The 23,165-nt window shown below is 42.9% G+C and overlaps 1 protein-coding gene across 5 annotated transcripts in view; it reads right to left on the bottom strand.

The window, feature by feature from the left end:
- MAP7D3 (MAP7 domain containing 3) overlaps nucleotides 1-23,165 on the bottom strand; it is a 60,756-nt gene that overhangs the window by 6,681 nt on the left and 30,910 nt on the right. For 3 of the 5 annotated variants that reach the window (XM_037511877.2, XM_037511876.2, XM_037511878.2), the window contains 13 exons: nucleotides 19,967-20,065; nucleotides 19,798-19,881; nucleotides 18,438-18,601; nucleotides 15,334-15,448; nucleotides 14,504-14,608; nucleotides 10,406-10,501; nucleotides 8,681-8,806; nucleotides 6,369-7,123; nucleotides 5,496-5,620; nucleotides 5,009-5,223; nucleotides 2,820-2,946; nucleotides 1,083-1,209; nucleotides 34-138 (listed from right to left, as the gene is read on the bottom strand). In XM_037511877.2, coding sequence (XP_037367774.1) covers nucleotides 34-138; nucleotides 1,083-1,209; nucleotides 2,820-2,946; nucleotides 5,009-5,223; nucleotides 5,496-5,620; nucleotides 6,369-7,123; nucleotides 8,681-8,806; nucleotides 10,406-10,501; nucleotides 14,504-14,608; nucleotides 15,334-15,448; nucleotides 18,438-18,601; nucleotides 19,798-19,881; nucleotides 19,967-20,065 — 2,243 coding nt within the window. The remainder of the gene's footprint in view (nucleotides 1-33; nucleotides 139-1,082; nucleotides 1,210-2,819; nucleotides 2,947-5,008; nucleotides 5,224-5,495; nucleotides 5,621-6,368; nucleotides 7,124-8,680; nucleotides 8,807-10,405; nucleotides 10,502-14,503; nucleotides 14,609-15,333; nucleotides 15,449-18,437; nucleotides 18,602-19,797; nucleotides 19,882-19,966; nucleotides 20,066-23,165) is intronic. The other 2 variants (XM_037511880.2, XM_037511879.2) reach the window with 2 other exon arrangements.

The raw sequence follows: 23,165 nt of genomic DNA, 5'->3' as shown, positions 1-23,165 counted from the left end.
AGAGAGAGAGAGAGAGAGAGAGAGAGAGAGTACCTTCTTTCTTTCTAATCTTTCCTTCAAATTCTGTAACATAATTTTCTCGTGCTCCTTCTTGCGTTTGTCGGCCTCCTCCTGAGCTCTTATTTTGGTGTCCCCTTTCTAGGAAATTTGTATAAAGATGTCATTTAATTTCATTATGTCTGAAGGACATTAGAGAACACCAGTTTAAAAAGTCAAACAGGCAAATGTGACCCAGCGGAAAAGAACATTAGCCTCTTGAGTGCCTACATGCACAACGTGTGTAGACGATCTGTTTTCAAAGCATGAACTTGAAAGTGCAAAACCAGGCTGACCATCATGAGGATTTAGAAGGCATGTCTGCCCCCTGCAGCACCTCAGGGTTCTCGCGGCAGTGCTTATCAGAGCACCGGCTTGACCAGATATGATAGTGTAGCTACAGCAGGCAAAAGTGTTACGCTTCTCAAAAGCACCGAGAAGATTCTGAAAAGTGCTTTCCCGAGCTAAAATCATTTATGTAACACGGGACCGGTTGTGATCAATGATACTCAAACTGGAATATAAATTGGGCAATGTAAATTATTCAAACTGAGTAGCCTGAGCTTCATTTGGGATTTACCTGGTGATCTGAATGCATGTGGATGACACATTCCTATTGGGAGATTTATTGACTTTAAACTTTCAGAGCTATTTGTAATATTTATCTATCTGGGTGTGGGGGGGTGGGGGGGGCAGCGTCACTTCAAGATCCAGGGTTGGAGATCACTCACAGGATGGCATGAGCATTTGGATTTCCTGAAAGTAAGCTGTGGTACTGTTTATGTAAGTACGCTAAAAGGGCTGCTAATCTAGACCTAGATACTTGCTGCTTGGAAAACCTTCCAGGATTTTGCCAAGCATGGATGCGAGGACCTGCAGCAGCACAGGGTAACAAGCTAGACTGTAATGTCAAAACGGCAACCTGACAATGCAGCATTTGCTCGTCTGATTTTGCGGAAGCCAGAAAAAAAACCAAATTCAGTTTGATTTTCAACTGAATTTTATAATCTGGTTCTTATCCCAGATCAAATGGAGAGCCGGCACACCTGATGTTGCCCTCTCTGCTCATCTTGATTGTGGCCACTTGTCTTTGTCTCTTTTGGCTGTTGCCCTCCGTCAAATTCTGAGGCTTCTTGGTCTTCACCTGCTGGTTCTGTCACATGCTTCTCTTGCCTAAGGACAGAGTATTTAAGTAACTCAGTATTCACCTTAGTCTCTACTACATCTACAGCTGGCAGTAGTACGGGCATTTTTATAGTTAAATTGCCTGTAGATAGTATATGATATAATTGCTATGGATGCCACACTGACTACAGAGCATTTGTAAGAGTTCACCCCTTTTAAATGGAGAAGGGTTTCCCTTGGGAGCCCTTGGGAGTGGAAAAAAGATTTCTATCATGTAATGGGCATCTTCGCATCTTAAATGGAACAATGTCAGCACCCCTTAACTATTTTACACAGGGGATCTATGCAAAAGGCCGCACCCACCACATGCCTACACCCAACCTCACGTGGGGGCATAATAGGGATACTCTTCAGAGAAGGATCTGGTGGTGCCAGAAGGTAGGAAGCCCAGTTCACAAATCAGAGCCTAGAAAATGCTAAGTTAAGGCCTCCCTGGTGGCACAAGGGGTTAAAATGCAACTTATGAAGCTATCCGCAGCCACTGTAGCACGAGTTCGATCCCCAGCCTGGCAGCTACCCACATGGCACAGAAAACCTCTCGTAACTCACCCTCTGCTCCCCTCAGCAGTGTATTTCAGTCGATCCTCCTGTTCCGTTCCTCACTCTGTCTCTGGTGAATCCTCTCACTGCCCCCCCCACACCTTTGGCCTGTACCCCAGTTCTTGTATGCATAAATAAATTTTTTTTTTTAGGGCCTCCCTGGTGGCACAGCGGGTGAGCGCTGGGTTGGGAAGCTGCACGCAGCCTCTGTGGTGCCGGTTTGATCCCCGGCTGCTCGCCGGCCGCCGGAGGAGGGTCCCACATGGCGCGCAGACCTCTCCTGCCGCCCGCTGCTCCCCTCAGCAGTGTACTTCGGTCCTTCTGCCTGCTCTGCTCCCCGCTCTGGCTCTGGTGAATTCTCTCACCCTCCCGCGCTTCTGACTGTACCCAGTGCATGTATAAACAAAAACAAACAAAACAAAAAAAAATTTTTTTTTTAAAAATGCTAAGTTAGCACTGTGTCCATGAAGCAATGACCAATATCCTCCTAGTTAAGAGCTACCTAAAGGGTAATCTCTCCTTGTCCTCTCTCCTAAACCCTATCAAGTATATGGAAAACATGTGATTGGAACAAAAAACACTTAACACTTAGACACAAAGTCTGACGATGGCCCTTCCTTGCCAGCAGTGGACACAAGTTTCTATTACAGGGTCGTCAAGTCCAAGGGGCCACAAGAGAGAGGGTCAGGAAAGCTTTAGAGGGAGTGAGAATACACACAACTGTGTTGGTGCTCACAGACAGCCTTCCAGTGGTGACCGCTGAGGTGCAGGTGTCTGCCACCAAGGCCCCTAGTAAAACACAAGGAAGTGTATTTCCCAGCTTTGCCAATTCTGAAGTTACAGAAAACTTCTGCAACATCAACTGGGGCTGACACCAGTGAAGGCGCACACAATGCTCTGGTGAGGCTGCTGCCTCCATTTGACAGCAGGCCTCCTGTGTCTGAGGTACAGAGCCCGCCACCAGTGTCCCCTCTGCTTCAAATTGAAGGAATGTCAACTACCCTTTGAGAATTTATAATACAAGAGTTACAGGACAGAGAGGATGATTTTGTGCTAACCTTGCATCTGCCTCTTGGAATTCTCCTTCTTTCTCTCTCTGTTCACGAGCAAGGCGTCGTTTTTCTGCCAAAATTTTCGTTGCCTCCTCAGCATTCAAAGTTCCTGGTGAGCTTTTATTACAAGACTCTAGTTTAAATTAACAAGCAAAATGAATGATAAGTTTAGGGAACAGACTCTCTTAGTCTAACAAAGAGGTCTTAATGACTGACAATATTAAAACCACAAATAGTATGTATATAATCTACGCTGTATCAATAGCACGCAATTTATGAGGGATTATAACAGATTTGTTCAAAACCCCAACAACCTCTGACAACATAAAAACCTTCTGCTTTAGCTTTTTTTCTTGAAAACCATTTCCAGGGCCTCTTTGGAGGCACAAGGGTATGTTATAGCACAGCACTGTGAAGCTGTCCGCAGCCTCTGCAGCACGAGTTCAATCCCCAGCCAGGGAGCTACCCACATGGCGCAGCAGACCTCTCCTGTCTCGCCTGTTGCTCCCCTCAGCAGTGTATTTCAGTCAGTCTGTCTGTTCTGTTCCCCACTCTGTCTCTGCTGAATCCTCTCACCCCCCAACACCTCTGGCCTGTACCCCCGTTCTTATATGCATAAATAAATAAATCTTAAAGAAAAAGAAAACCACTTCCAAATGAAATGTTATTTTTGACAATCACTTCCACTTTGGTTAAGCTGTTTGACATACCTGAATAAACTGACCCTGTGGAAAAAGAGATAAAGACAACTGAAAGTAAAGGAATACAAGCTTATGCTCAGTCCAAATGAGGCATGCAAATCTCATATACTTGACTAAATAAAAACCCATCCAGCATATATTTTGAAATGCATGCATCATTTTGACCAATTACTGTCAGCTAAAGGATGGTAACAGTATTCACTATAAAGTGGCTAACGAGAGAGAACCAAGAACGCCAGACTATCCTGACCAAGGCATTCTCTTTATTTGAAACAGACCATATATGAAAAGGAGGCTTTTAAGACACTGGGAGTGAATAATTTGTAATAAAAAGGTAGTTTCTGTTACAAAGCATTCATTGTGGAATTATTCAAAAAGCAAAATTCTCTAGCTTATTTAAAATTAAGTAATGTGGGGCCTCCCCTGGTGGCGCAGACAGTTGAGCGCCGTGCTGTGAAGCTGTCCGCACTCTCTGCAGTGTCAGTTTGATCCCGGCCGGTCGGCGAGGGTCCCACATGGCGCGGCAGACCTCTCCTGTCGCGCCCGCTGCTCCCCTCAGCAGTGTATTTCGTCAGTCTGCCTGTTCTGTTCCCCACTGTCTCTGGTGAATCTTCTCACCCTCCCGTGCATCTGGCCTGTACCCCGGTTCTTGTATAAATAAATAAATCTTTAAAAAAATAAAAAATATAAAATAAAATTAAGTAACGTGGGCCTCCCTGGTGGCGCAAAGGGCTGGGATGCAACCTATGAGGCTAACTAACCGCAGCCACTGCAAACACGAGTTTGATCCCCGGCCGGGGAGAAACCCACATGGCGCAGACCTCTCCTGGCTCACCCGCTGCTCCCCTCAGCAGTGTATTTCAGTCAGGCTGCCTATTGTTCCCAGCTCTGTCTCTGGTGAATCCTCTCACTGCCCCCTCTCCCTCACCTCTGGCCTTACCCCAGGTCTTGTATGCATAAACTAAATCTTTAAAAAATAAATACATAAATACATAAATGAAAAATAAAATTAAGTAATGCCTCAAGTGACAGGCAAAACACCATCAGGGTACTTTCAGGAAACTATAGGTTACAGACACATTATGGCCGATGTGTGGAAACGGATCTACAACTCCTGGTGGAAACCTGCCCTGGCCACAGGGCCTGAGGTGCCCTCTCCAAGAATGGAAAATACTGAGGTCCACTCACAGACCTTCCACTGTCAGGGCTGGAAGGGAGTGTAGGGACCACCTAGACAAACACACCCATCCAACAGTATTTTTACACATCAATTCCAAAAACGGGTTCCAAAAACTACCTGGGGGTGGGGCTGAGAAACTCTGGCAAGGGAAAGCAAGTACACCAGTGATTGGTTCATTTCTCTTTTTATCTGAAAAGCAAGCCAGCTTGCTCCTGAAAGTTCTCGGATTTGGGAAATGAAATGAAGTGGCCAATACCCAAACCACCTTAAGGTTACCCGCGTTGCCAAACAAACCACACGGTGAAGGGACCTACCTTCTTCATAGGACATCTTCTTTAGGGTCACAGACTCACATCTTTTAGGGCCTTTAGAAACAATTTCTTTTTTCTTTCTGGTTGCACCCAAGACATTCGGTGTGAATACCGTGTGCTGAACTGGAGTTACTCTGCAACAAAGGGGAGATGGTGGAGACCTTCTTGACACACTGGGTGAAGGTGAAGGCGAAGGGGGTCGATTCTTTTGAAGTTGCCTGTTGGGAAAAAAGTAATAGTCAATGTATCAGAAAGTCTGATACATTTTGTAATAAATGTGCTAACTAAAACATTTAGCACATGATTTCACAAATGTCTTCATATCAAGAATTAATGACATAAATTTGGACACTTATTAAAAGACTAAGGCATATCCATTTTCAAAGGCTTTTTCCTTATATTTACGCTACCCTGCATACTTTGTTATTTATGAAACGCATAAAATTTGTCCTGGTAATCTACTGGGAACAGTTGCAAATAAGCTACTTACTTTGGGCTGACGGGAGAAGGTGGACGCCACCCGACTTGAGAAGATGCCCATTTATAACACATGATGCTCGACGATGGGCGCCTTTTGATGACAGGGGTTGAGGCCGGTTTGTCCATCTCTGATTTCTAAATAGACCAATACAGACTTGACTAACATTTACCTTATTACAGCTAATTTTGCTATCTAAGAGAAAAATATTCCGAATAAAATACAGAGGCATTCCTCCAGCCTGACAATTCCACTAGACAACTCATGTTTGGAAAAATAATTTAAGGCATATGTTACTTCAAAACCTAATTCTAGGGCCTCCCCTGGTGGCGCAGACAGTTGAGCGCTGGGCTGCAAAGCTGCCCATAGCCTCTGAAGCACCAGTTCCATCCCCGGCCACCAGTGAGGGTCCCACATGGCGCGACAGACCTCTCCTGCCGCGCCCGCTGCTCCCCACAACAGTGTATTTCGTCATTCTGCCAGTTCTGTTCCCCACTCTGGCTCTGGTGAATTCTCTCACCCTCCCGTGCTTCTGACTGTACCCAGTGCTTGTATAAATAAATAAATAAATCTTAAAAAAAAAAACAAAAACAAAAACAAAAACAAAAACCTAATTCTAAAAATCAAAAACAAAACCTAATTCGGCTTCTCAAAAACTGGTACAATGAATAGCAGAAAATTTCAAATTATTAAAGCCAGTTATCCTTATTGTATTAAGCTTATTGCAGACTGCTATGAATAAGTTCCTCATGCTGTGAAACCTAACCTCGCATATAACCTGTGCAACTACATGTACAGACTGTTATAACAAATTTGTCAACAGAAGGCATTAACAATGTAGGGAGAATCTCTCACTTGCGTTGCAGAAGATCTTGCCATGCTCACCTCAGGGGACATGTCTACACTCGCTTCAGGGGACACCTTCACATGCTCCCTGAGGAGAGCTTCCTCGCTTGTCTTAGGAGAGGATGATGCACTCGCCTTGGGTGATGAGTCCGGGCTGGCCTCAGATGAGGCTTCCACACTCACATCGGGGGAGGAGTCCAAGCTTACTTCTGGAGAGGGATCTACACTCACGTCAGGGGAGGAGTCGATGCTAACCTCAGGTGATGGGTCGACACTCACTTCTGGAGAGGAGTCGATGCTCACCTCCGGTGATGGATCCACACTCACCTCAGGTGAGGTTTCCTCACTCCCGGGCAATCTTTCCAGGCTCACCCCAGGGAGCTCTTCCATGTTTCCCCAGGGGAATGCTTCCATGCTGGCCTTGGATGACGTGGCCAGGCTTGTAGAGGGTTCTTCCATATTTTCCTTAGAGGGCACTCCACAGCTCACGTTGGGGGGCACCGTCTTGTAGCGCTGGGGAAGCGCTTCCACGTCTACCCTAGGAGGTGTTTTGCTACTCTCCATGAGAGGTGCCCCCTCACTTGCCCCAGGGAGTGCTTCAGTGCTGGCTTTGGAGGGTGATTCCACACTTGCCTCAGTGGGAACTTCCTGGCTCACCTCTGGGGGTGTTTCCACTTTCTCGAGGGGCAGCACAGTGGCAGCTGACTTGCGCAGCACGATGGCAGCCTTTAGTTCATCAGTGTTATGGCGCTGTAGAGGCACATTTACGTATTGGATTAATGTTGTCTGGGTTCCTGTAGGTGAAGGAGAACAAAGTGAAGTGCTGTGCAGTGAGAAATGTGACAAGACAGAAATATACCATGTAACAGTATAAAAACAGGAAGAGAGACTGTTCATTAGGAAATCACAGGGATTCTACACCTAACACGCAAGTATTGAGTGAGATGGATCACAAACACAGGGCAGCAGCACTTGCAAAGCTTGAAAGTCAGAAGCGCAACCAAGACGCAATGGTCCACTACACACAGTAATGAGGCACTCCTCCCAAACCTGAGGTTTGCAGTAACTCACTTCTATTTAATCACATGACAGCTAATGATTTTCATAGAAAATTAACAAATCTTGTTATTTTTTTAAAAAGCAATCTAAATATCACCAAGGCCAGAGATCTTGCCATTTACCATTTTAGAATAGAATGTAGTATTTATTCACCAACACTAAAAACCACTGTAATAGGGCCTCCCTGGTGGCGCAAGGGGTTAAGCACAGCACTATGAAGCTATCTGCATCCTATGACCACGCCGGCCAGGGAGCCACCCACATGGTACAGCAGACCTCTCCTGTCTCGCCCGCTGCTCCCCTCAGCAGTGTACTTCGGTCTATCTGCCTGTTCCGTTCCCCACTCTCACTCTGGTGAATCCTCTCACCCTCTGCACCTTTGGCCTATACCCCAGTTCTTGTATGCATAAATAAATAAATCTTTATAAAAAACACTGTAATAAGACAATCAGAATGGACAGAATCTTCAAATCTCTTCCAGCTTTAACAACCTATATTCCTGGGCCTCCTTGGTGGCGCAAGGGGTTAGGACGCAACCTGTGAGGCTATCGTCAGCCACTGCAGCATGGGTTCAATCCCTGGCCGGGGAGCTGCCCACCTGGCACAGCAGGGTTCTCCTGTCTTGCCCGCTGCTCCCCTCAGCAGTGTATGTCAGTCATTCTGCCTGTTCTGTTCCCCACTCTGTCTCTGGTGAATCCTCTCACCCCCACACCTCTGGCCTGTACCCCAGCTCTTGTATAAATAAATAAATCTTTAAAAAAAAAAAAAAAAGAACAACCTATATTGCAGTTTTCCAATACTGAGGACTTCTTACTAGCCCCAGGCATGTCTAATACTGTAACCTATAAATGAGAAAATCCATTTAACCCTGAAGATTTGTTTTATCTCAACAACCACTATTTCTTAAAGGTAAAGAGCAGCTCAATGCTACACTTCTGTTTTTTAAGGGAAAAGGAGGCTGGAATAGGTGACACTTTGATGTCACTTCAGTTTTTCTGTACTTCTAAAATCCAGTGCTTTTAACATTTATTTCTGTGACACTGAAAGAGCTTTAACACTTAACAATAAACAAAATTGGTCATCTCATCTCTGTAAGTCACCTATCATCCAGATAACTACTCTACCACGCTAGAAGTCACAAATAGAGAATACAAGATGCTGGGTAAAATCACTTACTGGGAAACTACTGATTTGAGTTAGCTTTAGGCCTTACCACAAAAAATGAAGTGATACAAACTGTTTTTTGAGTGCAAATACTAATACTTTTAGGCTTTCTACCCTATCCCTGTTACCTGGAACCTGTTTACCAGGAGCTGACAATGAAGCAACACTTTTGCTTCTCGCTATTGATGCTTTCGTTGGAACTAGCAGCCGAGAGATTAAAGTATTCTCCCGAACATTGGTGTATCGGTGATAACCTAAATAATAAGAACAAACAAAAAAGATTCAGTTTAAAGTCTTACAAGCAAATGCAAAACACAAAAGACCAATGTGATTTGCTTCAAATGATAACTTTCCCAGACAAGAGTCTAGTGGCAACAAGAACAACACATAACAGGACTGAACAAGGCCACATGAACAGACCATATTGTTAGGAAGACAGTACCTGAAATAAAGATAGCAAAGGACCCAACATCCCAAAATAACCCCAGTGACTTATACCCAATGTATGAAGTCCCTACACGGGAACTCACATATGGGGAAAAAAGTTATGCACGGACCAAACAACTTTGATGGATTCCTACAAATAGATACATGCTACTGACAGACTGGCCAAGTCCATTGCCAAAAGATCCAGGAGACTGTATTCTTTTGTCAGAAGTGAATCTTTGAAATGAACATCCTGCTTCAAAAAATTTTTATGTTAATAAAGATAACCTGGATCAGTTAAGATACGCTCTTCTGTAAGTGAACATCTGGGTATAAAACAAAAGCAGGGGCCTCCCTAGTGACACAAGGAGTCTAGTTTAAGCACTATGAAGCTATCTGCAGCCACTGCAGTACGAGTTCGATCCCCAGCCAGGGAGGTGACCCACATGGTGCAGCAGACCTCTCCTGTCTTACCCGCTGCTCCCCTCAGCAGTATATTTCAGTAGATCTGCCTGTTCTGCTCCCCACTCTGTCTCTGATGAATCCTCTCACTCCCCCATACCTCTGGCCTACACCCCAGCTCTTCTATGCATAAATAAAATGAATCTTTAAAAAAATAAAAAAGCAATGATCATATTTGACAGAGAAATTAGGGAGGAAGTTGTTAAAAAGACACAACTTTAAATTTTGTAAATACACAAAATTTTGCATGCAGTCATCAGCAGCAGCGAAGATATGCACAAAGGATGGTTGTAGGTAATGAAGCAACAGAGCAAAGCTTTGAAGTTCAAAAAAAGGGCTGGTAATTTAAAACTTCTAAAAATGCAAATTGTTTGAAAGGAATCAAGTGCTCCAGTACAAACCAACATCCTATGACCTGGCTCTTCAGCTTCATTACAGACCCCTTGACTCAACTGATGGTATAAGTGATTTCAAGAAACTTTTCTGGGGCCTCCCCAGTGGCGCAGCGGTTGAGCGCTGGGTTTCGAAGCTGCCTGCAGCCTCTGCAGCACCGGTTCCATCCCCGGCTGCTCCCCGGCCACCGGAGGAGGGTCCCCCATGGCGCGCAGACCTCTCCTGCCGCCCGTGCTCCCCTCAGCAGTGTACTTCGGTCCTTCTGCCTGCTCTGCTCCCCGCTCTGGCTCTGGTGAATCCTCTCACCCTCCCGCGCTTCTGACTGTACCCAGTGCTTGTATAAATAAATAAATACTTAAGGGGGAAAAAAAAAAGAAACTTTTCTGACTTCAGCCATATAAGCATGGTATATATATATATATATATATATATATATATATATATATATATTTAGTTAAAGAAGGGATTTTTTGGCTTTTAACTTTAGGAATGACTTTTCAAGCAACTGAGTACCAACACACATACATCTCTTTTAAACTACCACTGAAGATCTGTACTTAGAAGTAACTAACCGAGAGGCTTTTCTTCTACTTGTTCCACTTCTGAGGATGGATTTCGTTTGCTGTATCGTCTATTCAAAGATGAGCTTCTTGTCTTATCCGTTTTTTCTAGAGATCAAGGACAAAGGGAAATTATTTTCTTATACACTGTTTCAAATAGATTATTTCAGGAGAAAGCTACTCCTTTGCGCAAACATTTATCTTCTCTACTTTTGCTTCTAAGAATTTAAATTCCAGGGCCTCCCCTGGTGGCGCAGCGGTTGAGTGCTGGGCTGTGAAGCTGCCCGCGGCCTCTGCAGTGCCAGTTTGATCCCCGGCCACCACCAGCGAGGGTCCCACATGGCGCGCAGACCTCTCCTGCCGCGCCCACTGCTCCCCTCAGCAGTGTATTTCGTCGGTCTGCCTGTTCTGTTCCCCGCTCTGGCTCTGGTGAATTCTCTCACCCTCCCGCGCTTCTGACTGTACCCAGTGCTTGTATAAATAAATAAATAAATCTTTTTAAAAAAAGAATTTAAATTCCAAATACTATGCAGAGATTCTACATGCCACAACTTAAAACTAGCTCACTCTTTAATTTATCTGAAATGAAGTTCTTTAGAAAATGGCAAAAATTAAAAGGGAAAATGTCTAATACTACCTGATGACACCAAAGCTCTCAAATTTGGAACAAGACAGTCTTCAATTTTGAACATAATTCATAGTACTTATCACTAAAGTAATTTACACTTTAGTTATAACCAGTGTCTTTTAAACAAAAAATGAGCATTATTAACATTTGGTTATAGATGTCACAATTTATACTCCCAAATATACATTGTATTGGAAACCAGTGGTAAAGCATTAAAAAAAAAAACCCAAAACTGTCACAATTTAAACAACCCAAGCCACTTCATAAGGGGAAATAACCTGTTGCATGTGTAGACACTTTTCTATTCTACTGGAACAATTCTAAGAAAACTTAGGAATGCCTGCTTAAAGAATAATATCTCTTGGGCCTCCCCTGGTAGTGCAGTGGTTTGAGCGCTGGGTTGCGAGGCTGCGAGCAGCCTCTGCAGTGCCAGTTTGATCCCCGGCCACCAGCGAGGGTCCCACCAAAAAAAAAAAAAAAAAAGAATAATATCTCTTTTGGGGTTCTTATCATAAATTGAAGTACATATGGACAATAGAGCAATCCAAAAAATCTTGAACTGACAATTGAGCAGCATGAATCACAGGCGTAAGCAAGTCAAATGTGATTAGATCCTGTAGTCATTATTATCATGATGTAAGAAATAACTGTGAAGAGTTATGAATCAGCTACAAGTAGAAGAAAAACAGACTGAATCAGCCAAGATTTAAAACAAGGCTATTACAGAAAATCATTACAGGTCAGATTATGAATTTGATTTAACTTTGAAATGTTCACCTCTCAGGGTTGAACAGTTTTCACTTCCATTTGAAGAGATTTGACAAAGCTTAAGCCACTGCCAATGTTGATTTTCTTTTCTCCCTGGAACCATCAATGACAGCATCCATCATCTCAGAGCATAACACATTGTACCTTTAAGCAAGTTACTTCATAAAGTATCTTCTTGACATATCTTTTTGTATTAAGTAGTAAAGAAACCATTTAAGAAATTACCAGGAATTGCTCTTTCAGAGCAACAAAATTACTACCTTGAAAGTCATTACCTTCCCTTCACATGTCTCATTAACATGGCAAACACACATTATAAAAACACACTAGTGTTTTCTCATATTAAACACAGAATGTTTTGAAAATTCGTCAAAGCAATTAGATAACAAAACATAACCATTGTTTGTGAAATAATGAGGACATACTAAAATAAAAGTATATAAACATGACATTTCAATCAGTGTGATCCAATTTCTCTGAAGGATTCGGTTGGTAAAGAATAAGTTAATTTTTCCCTTTATTTTTTTAATATTTTATTTTATACAATTCTTACATCATTTTTCATTTTTGCACAATGTATGCATTTTCATTTTGGTTATATTCTCCATACAATTGCACCCCCACCCCTTATTTTGACCCTAATTTTCCTCTCCCCCCCTCCCCTCCATAGTGTGTATCTTCTGGTTTATGGTTACTTGTTGATTTTTTTCTTTGTATTAATTAGTCTTTTTCCTGCTCCCTTATTTAGGTTTTCTAAATTCCTGCTATGAGTGAGACCATCCGGTATTTTTCTTTTTCTTTCTGGCTCATTTCGCTGAGCATGATCCCTTCCAGCTCCATCCATGTTGCTACCAACTGCATGTGTTTATCTTTTTTGATTGCTAAGTAATATTCCATGGTGTATATGTACCACATCTTCTTGATCCAGTCATCTATTTTTGGGCATTTAGGTTGTTTCCATAGCTTACCTATTGTAAATAGTGCTACTATAAATGCAAATCAAAACTACCATGAGATACCATCTTACACCAGTGAGAATGGCACATATTAAAAAAACTAGCAACAACAAATGTTGGTGAGGTTGTGGAGAAAAAGGAACTCTCCTGCACTGCTGGTGGGAGTGCAAACTGGTCCAAACACTATGGAGAGCTGTGTGGAGATTTCTTGACCTACTAAACATAGAGCTTCCATATGATCCAGCAATTCCACTCCTAGGTATTTACCCAAATGACAGAGAAACAGTAATTCCAAAGGGCACCTGCACCCCTATGAATAAGTTAATTTTATCCCATGAGGAGCAAGGTACTAGAGATTCGCACTGTAATCTATACTGAACCTGGGCTACACAGAAAGTGATTTGGGAAACCACATTGAGGGTGGGGTGACATGTGAACCAGCTTGGGTCAAACTATTTATTACAAGAGAAAACAAGATGCACCCGTGCATCACAGCAAAAGTCCTCGCAAAAGTTCATCTTTGGAAATTATGAAAGCCTTAAAAGTACAAACACCTAATGTTACTCATGAACCAAACAAAAATCCTGCTAAAGTATAATATTTAGACAAAAATGAAAATCTTCAATTAATTATACTTTAAATGAGAGCCAGAAACTTTAGCATCACTACAACTTTACAGTTGTCACAGCATTGTTTAAAAAAAAGTCAAGTTTAAAAAAAAGTCAAGCCACCTAATAATACAAAAGAAGAAAAAAAAAGATAATAATACAAAATAAACACTTTTAAAATTCAAACTGAGGGGGGCCTCCCTAGTGGTGCAGGGTTAAACATAGAGGGCTATCAAGTTATCGCCAGCCACTACAACAAGAGTTCGATTCCCAGCCAGGGAGCTGACCCACATGATGCAGCAGACCTTGGCCTACACCCCAGTTCTTGTATGCATACATAAAAAAATCTAAAAATATCCAAACTGAAGTCATGCTTTTCTTTTACAATGTGTAGGGCACAAAAGTAGTATTTCTTCTTTTTTATTTTATTTTTAAAGATTTAATTTGTTTTATTTATGTATGCATACAAGAGCTGGGGTGTAGGCCAGAAGTGCTGGTGGGTGGGGAGGGGAGAGAATTCACCAGGGACTGACTGGGGAGCAGAACAGGCAGATCTACTGAAATACGCTGCTGAGGGGAGCAGCAGGCGAAACAGGAGAGGTCTCCTGTGCCATGTGGGTCAGCTCCCTGGCCAGGGATCTAACTCACATTGCAGTGGGGGGGGGGGGGTGGAGGCGATAGCTTGATAGTGCTGAGACTTAAACCCCTGTGCCACCAGAGAGAACCTTATTTCTTCTTTTTTAATGGCTAAAATTGAGGGAATGACGTGACATGTTTACCATGTCCTTTTCCTTCCAAGATCATTTCTATGCTTTCCTCTGGAGAGAAAAAAGGATTTTCTTTATTGATGCATGAATATGGTTGCCAGATCCATTTCACTCATTATTGAGAAGTACCACGTGTTCCAAGCCAGAAATGGCCATCAGCACACACGCAGCTACAGTGTGTTCAATCAGGAATACTCACTTCAAGGGCAAACACCAGGAGTAAAAGGTAATGACCATCTCACCTACTGCGAAATAATGGGATGCTCTCCTGAAGTAAACCTAAATGTTCCACTGTCTACAGAATAAGTGGCGCTCTAAAAATAAATCTAAAAAACTGATTTCATTACATTGAAATTAGTAGAATAGATGAAATAACTACTTACTCTTCGCAGTAGAATTGTGAAGACTGGCAGATGACAAAGGTGTTTGTTTCTGTAAACCAGAAGTTTCGTGTCCTAATTTGTCAGCAGATAAAGGATGTTTATCACCTGAAAAAGATACCATATTTACTGTACTCATTTAAAACATATAGCACTGGGGCCTCCCTGGCGGCGCAGCGGTTAAGCGCTGGGTTGCGAAGCTGCCCGCAGCCTCTGCAGCGCCGGTTCAATCCCCGGCTGCTCCCCGGCCACCGGAGGAGGGTCCCACATGGCGCGCAGACCTCTCCTGCCGCCCGCTGCTCCCCTCAGCAGTGTCCTTCGGTCCTTCTGCCTGCTCTGTTCCCCGCTCTGGCTCTGGTGAATTCTCTCACCCTCCCGCGCTTCTGACTGTGCCCAGTGCTTGTATAAATAAATAAATAAATCTTTAAAAAAAAAACCAAAAAAAAAATAAAATAAAATAAAACATATAGCACTAGCTGAAACAAAATGAGTGTGTGATCTAATTCTACAGAGCAGAAACATGCATTAAGTAGGCACACAATTTTCAGTTGATCACCTCATAAAGCTACATGACATCGAGTTGTTTCATGAAATTGTGTTAATTATGTTACCATATATGAATGTTGTGTGAAATTATAAAATTTCACCTGTTTCCTTTACAGCTCACATGACAAAAATTTATGTACATTTACTGTACTGTGTGTGTCAGTGAGCATAGAGCAGTGTTTTGGTTCAGGATACAAAACTCTAAATTTCATGAATGCAACCTATGCTTGTAGTCAAAATTGAAACAAGAACATGAATGCACTTGAAGTTTAACTGCTCATAATTACCAGTTTTACTTTCAGAATTCAAAGGCATTGTAGAGCCTTCCCAGGACCATCTTTTTTGACGATCGACACGGTTGCTCCGTTCCAGGGTTCGATAAAGAACAGCTTTAAATCTTTCCTGTTTAAAGTAAATGCCAACAAATGTTCAGTTATATTGGTATCATTCTGATCTGTGGGTCATGAAACATCCCCAATTGTCAATTTTGGTTTTTAGCAGGCAGAAGTTAAAAATAATTGGAGACATGTCTCAGGAATAAATATATATCAGTGCTGGTCCTAAATAACTCATTTTTAATCTTTTGTATCTAAATCAAAGGACTAACCCTGCTTCCCTCTTTGCATAGGAAATTGCATAGGAAATTTAGTCAGACCTGCAGCCTTCTTCCAGCAAGTGTATGGAGATTGAGGGGGTTTACTATTTTCCTACTTTAATTTTCCTCTCTGCTTGATTCTGTCAACCTTTTATCATTGGCTGTGGCGTGGATTTTAACACACCTTAAATTCCTTGTAGAATGAGGCAAGGAAAAAAAGCTACTCACACGTATAAGTGAAATCTATGCAAGTCATGTACTATGCCCACCATTTGTAACACCTTGAATTTTGGTGTAAACTAATAAAGCTTTAAAAATGATAATGTGGGCCTCCACAGCGGGTGGAGCAGCGGGTGGAGCGCCGTGCTGTGAAGCTGTCTGCAGCCTCTGCAGCGCTGGGTGCGATTCCTAGCTGGTGAGGAAGAAGCCCACATAGTGCAGCAGACCTTTCCAGCCTCGCCCACTGCTCCCCTCGGCAGTGTCTTTGGTCTGTCTGCCTGTTCTGCTCCCCGCTCTGTCTCTGGTGAATTCTCTTACCCTCCTGCACCTCTGCCCTGTACCGCAGTTCTTGCACAAATAAATAAATCTTTTTAAAAAAAGTATTAAAAAAATAAAAAGGATAATGTGTCTGTCTTGACCTCAAACTCCTTTGAAACTTGTCAGGATCACAGCTTCACATATGTGGATGCCACACTGCAGTGAAGATTCCACTGCCAAAAAAGTTTCCTTTTCTCAGGTTTTTCTCATGCCATGGACTATACTTAGGTAAGCAAATCAACTTCGGGGTCAGAAGGTTTCCTGTTTTTACCCTGACAACTGCGGTTTCATAGCAACATCATCCTCACAAGGTCCCCTCACCAGTTCTCTGAAGGCAAAGATAAACATACTAGGGAAAACGGGAGAGGCGCCCCAGTTCTCTGAGGACAGCAACTACAGTTCTTATCATAAAATGTATCTAATGGCACGATTTCAGAAATTATTCTTTTAACAGAAAATTGTTCTATATTACTCAGAGACCTCAAAAGTATAATAAAGACTAAAACCAGATTAATCTTATATTCGTAAAACATTTGTTTCCTTTGAGTTCTGTCCTGCTGTTTCCAAAAGTCCAGCCCTCAGGGCTCGGGTGAAGCCCCTGTCCCGTGTCTCGTTACCTCCCGCGCACACTCCCCTCTCCTCAGTGCCACTGAGCTTGGGCATCTCCCTGCTTTATGCAATCGTTCCCGCTCCTTGCCTACATGTGGCATACTCACGGCGTCCCATGGCCCTGCTCTGTCTGGGGTCATTTTGGTTCTTTCATGTTTATCTTTCTCTAAGATGACCTTTTTCCCTGAGCCCTTGGGGTTGTTTCTTTCCTCCAGGGATCTTCTCCTACCCTGCCCATAGTTTACTTCTTTACTTTCTTTGGTTCTCTCTGCCTGTACTCTTTAAAGTTCAATCTCTCTCAGGATCTTCCCCCCTCCTCCTTTGTTCTCTTTCTCACAGATAAGGAGATGTTTCACAGGGGAAGACAGGGTAATAGAAATTCTGAAATCTATCACATATTGTAATGTGAAAAAACACAAGAGCATAAACCAGAGAAAAAGGTTCAGAAAGAAAAAGGAAGTGATAGTGGCCCACAGACAGGGCAGAAGAGTGTGAGAATAAGGAATGCCCACAGAGGGGATACCAGTTGGGGCGAGGTGTGTGCAGGGGCTGCTATGTGCCACATAAAGAGGAAAGGTGAGTACCACAGAGAAAGCTCCAGGGAGGACAGCTCACAGGAGGGAAATGGAAGCGAAGAAAAAAAAAAATGTAAACATTAGAGTAGGAAAGGCAGAGAGAACAAGAGGCATACTGAGAGAACATACTGAGAGAACAGGCAGAAATTCCAAAAATGGCGAGAGGAAAACAGACATTTAAGACAAAAGAAGCAGAAAGAAAAGTGAGGCACCCAGGCAGAAAAAGGCCAGAGTCAGAGAATCAGAGGACAAAGACATTTAGGGGAACTTGTGAGTCATTGGACTAGAGAGAGAGAGAGAGAATGCCAGCAAGAAAGAGAAAGGCGTGAGAGAATATGCCAGATTCAGGAATCAAGGATACTACTACAGAAGAAAAATGTGCTGCCCAAGAGAATAAGACAGAATGCAATAGGTAGCCAAATGTCCGAGTATAAACAACACAGGACAAATTGAAGAGGGACAGAGGGGGAAAGAGGGCGTAACCCAGGCAGTGACTCATACCAACAGAGAGCCAAAGACACCACAAAACTGCCTAGAAGGAAGAATGGAAGGGTGGTGGGAGCTACAAAACAAGAGAGAATGAAAGGGCTTGTGAGGAACCTAGGGGAGGGGGACAGCAAGCGCACAGCAGAGGGAACTAGGGCTCTGCAGAAGGGAAGGCAGAGACTGACGTGGCAGTTAGGGGAACTGTAGGAAGCAGAGAGGCCCAGCCTGTCAGGAAGGACTGAGCTGGGCCTGTGAATACTAGGCACCTGGACAGCACTGTCTTTGGTAAGCAAGAGAGGTACTTGGCGCAAACCTCAGGCCACACGCCTCATCCTGAGGTGTGGACAGGCCTCTAATTCTGTGTATCTCCAAGCCCCCTCTTGACTTTAGCTAGTGAGTCTAGACTCTGAGGATCTGATCAGGACAGGAGCAAGAGCCTCCAATGTTGAAGGGAAGAAGCAAGGAAGAATTTGCATTGGTTCCCTTCCCAGGGCTAAACCTGTAAGGGCAGAGAAGGGCTAAGAAACAAGTATTCCAGATCCAGACCACACAGTATAGCATCTAAGTAACAGGCTATAAAAACATGTACCCTTTCTTCCTCTAATTTTTGTTTTCTTTTTTCTTCAGCTGATATTCGCCTCTGTTCATCTTTTTCTTTCTGCTCTTTAAGTTTCCGCTGTTTTTCTTCCAGCTGTTTTTCATACAGGATTTTGGCCTTTCTTTCTTTTTCAAGTAGCTGAGTTTCTTTATTAGCTGAAATATTCCAAGTATATTTTTAAGGTATAAGAGCCAAGAAAATATTTTAAGTGTTCCATTTTACAGAGAAAGAAAAGGCTAATATAGCTAATTCTTTCTTTAAAAAAATAACATAACCTGTGCTAATAACGAAAGATTAAGTGAAAGAGTCATTATTATAAATCGTATATATATACTATTATACATCTTAATAATAAAATTTACTATTATAAGAGATGGCTACTAAAAAAACCTTTTCGCTGGGTGTTCGTTCGTTTAACCCCAGAGAACTGAATTAGCTTAGATGACTCTCAGCCTGTCCAACTAAAATCCCAAATCAAGAAGAAATATGTTCTTTCATGTGATAGTTCTACTGATTTGAGCTGAAGTTAAACCCCCAGTTAACATGCTGTACATTAAAAATAAGAATTAAAAAAAATACACAAGGTCAGAATATTTCTTTTTCCTGTTACTAGGAAACGCCTTTCAGAGGCCTCATCTCTAGGGACCATGGTTAGCATTCTAGGTTAACATTCCTGGACTTTGCCACAGAGCAGATTATTCAACAGCAAGATGCTTTCCCATATTCAAATTCCCCCTGACTAAAGCCTAGAGAGCATCTATGCAATTGTAAAACACTCCCAAAGAGCTGCAGGAAGAAACTGCTCCTTGACCAAAACAAAGATAACTGATATTCCATTTGAATGAAGTTGAGTCCTAGTTTTTTTGGTCAGTGGAATTAGAAACCCAAAGGAGAAAAACACATAGTTGAAAAAGCATTCTCTCTGTAGGTGTTGGAAGAAATCTTAATTTAGATTCTAATCAACACAAAAGTTACATTCGAGAAGCCTGGCAATCAGTAAAAGACATCATCAGTATTTATGTTAGAACAATGAGCGACTTCAGTTTCATCTTTAGAATCATTATTATTGAAATCCCATTCTACTTGTTTCTATAAATTTGAAGAAATTTTCATACTTTACAGAAGAATTAAAGCTAAGAGAAACCACTTCAAAAATCCAACAATTTAAGTCAAATATTTTTCACTGGTCCTCTCTAGCTCATTTTACTATAAGCATTAGATCTAGTACAATACATAAACAGTGTAATCAATATCATATAAGCAGATTAGGAAAAGTCAGTAAAGCCCCTTGGGAAATATGTAACTTTAACACAAAATCCATTCATTTTGATTTTAAAAAAGTCTACGATACCATCTTGTTGTCTTCGTTTTTCTTCTCTACGTTCTTTCGCCAGCTTTTGTTTCATGTCATTCCTCAGCACAGATCCATCGATTACTAAAAAAATACATAATTAGGCATGCATAGGTATCAAAAAATGAAGAGGTGGCACTTGAACACCAAAGCATTCTAGAAATTATACCAGGCTTGCACGGAGTTCTTGTGTTGGAAGACTGGAAAGGGACTGAGTGAAACCCACTTTGACTTCTTCTTTCCTCAGCAACAGCATGAGCTGCGGCAACTGAAACAGGAGGAGATAAAGGGGATCAGATACTCAGTACAAGCAGCCCACCATGGGGTGTGAACCATAGCCCAGGTACCTCTGATAAGGAGAGTATGCCTCTAAGGGGAAATCAGGACGAACTAATTTGCATCAACAAATACCCACTGAGTAACTCCCATGTTCAACAATAATTTCAAGAACTACAAGTGTTGGCTGTGGCAGTGCCCGAGTACCTGCGGGCGCAGAGCCCATAGTGTGAGCAATTTGTAGCTCAGTAGGACCCAACAATTAAGAGCTTTCAAAAAATGCCTCCAACTAGGTATGACACCAAGTACTAGAAAAATGGAGTGGAAGAACTAGAAAGAGTACTTCATCAGACTTGGGGAACCTAGACAGGTTTGAAATGTATGGATCTGAATCTGGAAGCAAAAGTGTCAACAGTGAGTCTCAAGAGACTGGAGGAGAAACTAAGAACACGGATACATTACCGAGGAATAGGGGGATGTTCTACCTGGGCTGTACACTATTTACCTGGGTGCTTCTGTAACAATGGGTAAAGCAGGCCGGCCTGCAGGCTTGTACCCCTCCCCCCTCCCACCTCTGGGGGTGGGGCTGGCCTAAGCAATAGCTTAAAGCTCTATTCTGATGTACAGTGAGGTGGGAAAGCGCCCATCTAGAGGAAGGAATTTCTAATGAGATGGTATTATTCTAGGTAGAAGAATGTCAGACAAGCAAATGTAAATTACACAACTGTACATTCACACCCAAGTAAAGTAGTAAAGAAACTTCAAGTGGGGTGAAACATAAGACTGGGGTACAAAATTAGAAAGAAAATCTTAAATTCTAGGATGTGAGTTATTCTAGGTGAGCCCCTGAATCCTTCCATTCCTTGTGTGGCTGTTATCTAAAAGGTCCCACAATACTGGGCATCTTTTGGAAGGATCTGGAGAGCAACACTGAAAAGTCTTTGAGCTCTGTTTGAAAGCACAGGAAGTATGCCCCCTTGACATGCAGGCAACTCTGGTTTCTTTATATTAAGACAAATCTAACAGTGGAAGCAGGGCAGTTAACAAAACTAAGGAATAGAGGACTGTGGAAAGATATCCTGGAGTATTATCACAGTAACCTTGACAGTGACAACACAATTGCAGCCATAGGGATTAGCATTTCATTTTTTAAATTTTTTTAATTTTTTTTTCAAGATTTAGTTATTTATGCAAGCACTGGGTATAGTCAGGAGGGTGAGAGGGTGAGAGGATTCACCAGAGCCAGAGCAGGGAACAGAACAGGCAGACCGACGAAGTACACTGCTGAGGGGAGCAGCGGGCGGCAGGAGAGGTCTGCGCACCAAGTGGGACCCTCGCCTGGCGGCCAGGGATTGAAACGGCACTGCAGAGGCTGCGGGCAGCTTCCCAATCCAGCGCACAACTGCTATGCCACCGGGGAGGCCCGGGATTACCATCTCAAAAGGGGAAAAGGATTTTTTTTTTTACCCTCAAAGACCTAAAAAAGGCTTAGGCTCCCTGGTGGCACAAGGGGTTAGGATTCAACCTGTGAAGCAGTGGGTCACTGCAGCACGAGAGTTCGGTCACTGCAGCAGGAGTTCGATCCCAGGCCAGGGAGGTGACCCACATGGCTCAGCAGACCTGTCTTGTCTCGCCCAATGCTCCCCTCAGCAGTGTACTTCAGTCAGTCTGTCTGTTTTGTTCCCCACTCTGTCTCTGGTGAATCCTCTCACCCCCTCACCCTCCCCCCGCATCTCTGGCCTGTGCTCCAGCTCTTGTATGAATAAATAATCTTTAAAAAAAATAAAATAAAAAAGGCTCAGATAATACAAAATTTTGTGTATCACAATTATCTTCTAAATTTGAGTACTAATGTATTAAGGGCAAGTCTGAAATACAGTCAATAAACTAAACCCTCCTACATAATACATATCGTACCTCACTTCACCATTCTCAAAGTTCCTTTTGTTTATATTACCTTAATTCTCACAACAGTCCTATAAAGTAGGCATTGATTCTTTCCCCATTTTTTTTTTCAGATAAGAAAACAAACCAATCCTAACTTTCTCCATTCAATGGTAGATTAAATAGCAACTTTATTTTGAAACATTACATAGTTATCAAAGACAAACTACACAAAACCCACTCAAAGCTCTGTAAGATTTTTGTTCACTATCCCCACCTCAACTGCTTCTAATTACTTCTGTTTAAAATAGCACAGAAACTAAGGACTAAATGTAAAGCTGATCCAACAATAATGAAATGAAATATGTGGGCTAAGGATTAAAATGTCCCCTGAGGGCCTCCCAGGGAGATAGCCACATGGCGTGGCAGACCTCTTCTGTCGGGCCCGCTGCTCCCCTCAGCAGTGCTTTCTATCCATCTGCCTGTTCTGATCCCCACTTTGTCCCTGGTGAATCCTCTCACCCTCCCACGCCTCAGGCCTGTACCCCAGCTATTGTATAAATAAAAAATAAATTTTTTTAAAAAAGAAAAGATAGGAGCGGATATATTTTAAAAATAAAGCATTTACCAATTCTTTTTTTTTTTAATAGAGGCATGTTATTTATTTATTTATTTGTTTGTTTGTTTTGTTTATACAAGCACTGGGTACAGTCAGAAGCGCGGGAGGGTGAGAGAATTCACCAGCGCCAGAGCGGGGAGCAGAGCAGGCAGAAGGACCGAAGTACACTGCTGAGGGGAGCAGCGGGCAGCAGGAGAGGTCTGCGCGCCATGTGGGACCCTCCTCCAGTGGCGGGGGAGCAGCCTGGGATCGAACTGGCGCCGCAGAGGCCACGGGCAGCTTCGCAACCCAGCGCTCAACCGCTGCGCCACCGGGGAGGCCCTACCAATTCTTTTTTTTTTTTTTTTTTTTTAAAGGTATACTCTTTCATTTATTTATTTTTTTGCAAAGATTCATTTATTTATTTATACAAGCACTGGGTACAGTCAGAAGCGCGGGAGGATGAGAGAATTCACCAGAGCCAGAGCAGGGAGCAGAGCAGGCAGAAGGACCAAAGTACACTGCTGAGGGGAGCAGCGGGCAGCAGGAGAGGTCTGCGTGCCATGTGGGACCCTCCTCTAGTGGCCGGGGAGCAGCCGGGGATCGAACC

This window comes from Talpa occidentalis, unplaced genomic scaffold (assembly GCF_014898055.3).
Source record: "Talpa occidentalis isolate TD23 unplaced genomic scaffold, MPIMG_talOcc4v2.1 talOcc4.15, whole genome shotgun sequence".
Lineage (NCBI taxonomy): Eukaryota > Metazoa > Chordata > Mammalia > Eulipotyphla > Talpidae > Talpa > Talpa occidentalis.
The sequence above is the reverse complement of the archived record's forward strand: the minus strand, read 5'-3'. Positions and strand labels throughout refer to the sequence as shown.